Source organism: Salvia miltiorrhiza, chromosome 5 (genome assembly GCF_028751815.1).
Source record: "Salvia miltiorrhiza cultivar Shanhuang (shh) chromosome 5, IMPLAD_Smil_shh, whole genome shotgun sequence".
In the NCBI taxonomy this organism is placed as follows: Eukaryota; Viridiplantae; Streptophyta; class Magnoliopsida; order Lamiales; family Lamiaceae; genus Salvia; species Salvia miltiorrhiza.
This window is the reverse complement of record NC_080391.1, coordinates 16,676,929-16,680,008: the sequence shown is the minus strand read 5'-3', so window position 1 is coordinate 16,680,008 and position 3,080 is coordinate 16,676,929. Positions and strand designations below refer to the sequence as shown.

Genomic DNA, 3,080 nt, shown 5'->3' with positions numbered 1-3,080 from the left:
CTAACCATGCCTCAACTTAGCATAATCCCGCAGTTATTTGTATTAAATTAATTAACTAAACACTGTACCTTCACCGGTTCCATTCGGAAAGATTAATAATTAATTAATCTAATGTTTTTCAAATATAATAATACGCCAATGAAATTGGAGAGTTGATTAATTGCTCACTAGCTTAGATATTATAAAAAAAAAATAACATTGCAAGTTGCCCTCGTGTTTAAAATATGACTTCATCATCAATTATTTCTTAATGAAATATACACTAAATTAAGTCGCCAATCCTAGCTAGCTAGAAACTACCTCATTTCCCAAAAAGAAATGAGAAATCTTTTGCATTTACTGCAATTCTTCACTGCACTCTAAAATCTATTTTTTTTTTTCTTTTTAAAAAAAGAAAAAAAAAAACTAATTAAAAACTCCTCCAAAACTGGGGTTTTCTTCTAATTTCCAGATCAGTTTTCGGTGTCGGAAATCTCTATCACTCCGAACACTGAGTTGGGGCCTCCCAAAGTCAACTCGAGGGCGATCTCCCCGAGTTCGAGCTCCGGTTTGATGGCGTGACTCCGGTTTACGAGAGCCGGCTCGACCGTCTCGACCGAGTAGGAGTCGTGGCTGCGCGCCCTCTTGAGCTCCTCGCTGAAACCCTTGCGATCTTCGCCGCTGTCGTCCCACCCCGTGATCGTGAACTTGGCCTCCGACTCGCTCATCAATTCGGCCGCGAACGAGTTAGCGTGGGTCTCGGCGGAGCGCTTGGAGCGGTTTCGAGCCCTGCCGCGGCGGTGGCAGGCGGCGGCAGAGTCCTTGGAGAGGTGGCGGATGTCGCAGCCCTGCAGAGGCATGACGCTGCCGGAGGCGGAATCGTCTTCGTTCATGAGCGGGGCGCCGCGCAGGACCGCCTCCACCGCCGCCTGGCAGCGCGGCCAGTCGCCGGAGCACATGAGACCGACCGAGCCGTGAACCGGGCTGATGATCCTGCCGCAGGCTTCGTACAAAAGCGACCTAAAAATTTCTGGTGGGGAAAGGAAAAATCAGAAAAAGAAAAGTGGAGAATAAGTTAGAATTGAATGAGACATACCGGGGCGGAGATGGCTGGGGCCGGATTTGATGAGGTTGATGAGGCCGGCGCGGCCGTAGAATTTGGCGAGAAAGAGAGTGGCGTTGGCTTGAGATTCAGGTGATTCGATCCATTCGAGACAAGGTCTGAGGGTGCAGTTCTCGATGCAGCCTTTGCGGAGCACTCTGCAGCCATTGCAGCTCATTCTCATGACAAGATTTTCTAGAGAGAGAGAGAGAGAGATGAATTAAAGAGATGCGGAGGAGAGGGAGAGAAGGCTATTTATTTTGCAGGGATTAATGATACGAATACGATGTAATAATAATATGCGTCATGTCGTGTCGAGAAAGCATGTTAGGGCAGTCGGACGAAAAGTAGCAAACTTCAAATTATTTTAATAATCAAACTACAAAACCACAAATAGCTGCTTAATTATTGCATAAAAGCTGCTGCTCTTCTGCTTTTCTAACCTTTTTCATTTTTAAGTCCCATCTTGCATAAACTATTTCCTTCAGTCAAGATTTTAGTTTTATAATAATAAAAATTTACCAGCGACCATTAAATTTAAACATAGTATCGTGTTAAAATTTTGAAGATTGCTATTGTTTCAAGTCTTTTTCGGCTGGTACATACAACCTAGCAATAATCCAAGTGTGTACAGCGTAAGTATATTTTAGGCCATACATTACACAACGGGGTTATTGTTCTCCTCTGCGTTGCTATAATACATACTATTATACAACGGGGTTGTTGTTCTCCTCTGCGTTGCTTAAATTTCAGGACGCGCGCCTATATTTTAGACGATTAATTTTAATAGATAAAAATAATAAAATTATTTTTTTATTTATTTTGATTGATTAAAGTTTTGAGTTATCTAAAAGTTCTTAATTACTTCTATCATTCAAGTTAATTTTACTTGATTCTTATCCTATAAAAAATGTAAGACTAAAAAATCTCACTTTTTAAAGATAAAAATACTCAATCATGAATATAATTAATCATGCAAAGTAAAAACCACCTTACAATTTTAATTTTGTCCATACAGTTATATACATAACAACAATGATAACTTGATATATTGCCAGTATAAATAAAAGAGCATCCACACAGTCCTGTTCACGGAAGGAGAGGACTTGCAACTACGAGCTCGATGCGGAAGAGAAGAGAAGATGTGCGTACGTTGCACGGTAAAAAAAAATTAGGAGCAACATTCTTCTCAGCTAAAAATCATTTTTTTAACTTATTTTTATAATTAAAATAGTTGTTTGGCTCAAACGGTCTTCTCTTTTGTTCCTTCGTTTTTATTTTTTTATTCTTAATTTTGTCTGTAAATACTCCATTCTCCTTCCTTTATATTCACACCATTCTCTTCTTCATCTTCTTCTCCGTCTTATTTTTCATCCTCTTCCCTTTTTTTTTGTTTAAAAAATTGAGCGTGATTGGGAAAATGGTGGTACAACAACCCACAAAATTTTGCGCCGTTGTCAGAAAATGCAAATTCGTTTGACAATGCTTTTGTGCAAGTATTAAGGAAAAGTTTTTTTTTCTTTTTTTTTGAATAACTTATGTTGAAATCATAAAATCTCTAATTAAAGGTATATTGAATATTTCGATAAGGTATGATGTTGTACCGAAGATTTTCGATAAAGTAAACGTATTAGATATTGGGATATACCGGTGTATATCGATACCATGATATACATTAGAAAATTTAATAGATATCATAATAAAGGTACCAATACCAGAATAATGTATGTATCAATTTGTCAATATATATCACATCACTCAGTATATTAGTATACAGGTACATACCGTAAATTTGTGGTATGTAATGGTATTCTAGTATATACTGGTGATGTGGTATCGTACCTTGTTTCAATATATATCATAATTTTTGGTATATACCTTATTTTGGTATACCATAATTGTTAGGATTTTTATTATATTTCTTAGATGTTGTTTAGATAAACATATTTTAAATAAATAAGTTATATATATACCATACCAACTTTTGTCAATTTTAGTA

At 37.4% G+C, this 3,080-nt stretch overlaps 1 protein-coding gene across 1 annotated transcript; it reads right to left on the bottom strand.

The window, feature by feature from the left end:
• Positions 1-214: 214 nt before the first annotated feature.
• Positions 215-1,504, bottom strand: LOC130986362 (LOB domain-containing protein 40-like). Its single transcript, XM_057909756.1, has 2 exons — positions 1,076-1,504; positions 215-1,009 (listed from the first exon to the last, which is right to left on the bottom strand). The coding sequence occupies exons 1-2, from the start codon at positions 1,263-1,265 to the stop codon at positions 453-455; spliced, it is 747 nt and encodes a 248-aa protein (XP_057765739.1). The 5' UTR covers positions 1,266-1,504; the 3' UTR covers positions 215-452.
• Positions 1,505-3,080: the final 1,576 nt, after the last annotated feature.

Excerpts from the sequence above, each read along its gene's own strand:
- LOC130986362 (XM_057909756.1), bottom strand. The coding sequence starts at position 1,265 with ATGAGAATGAGCTGCAATGGCTGCAGAGTGCTCCGCAAAGGCTGCATC. Across the intron at positions 1,010-1,075 it reads CCCCAGCCATCTCCGCCCCG|AAATTTTTAGGTCGCTTTTG; the intron begins GTATGTCTCATT and ends TTTCCCCACCAG.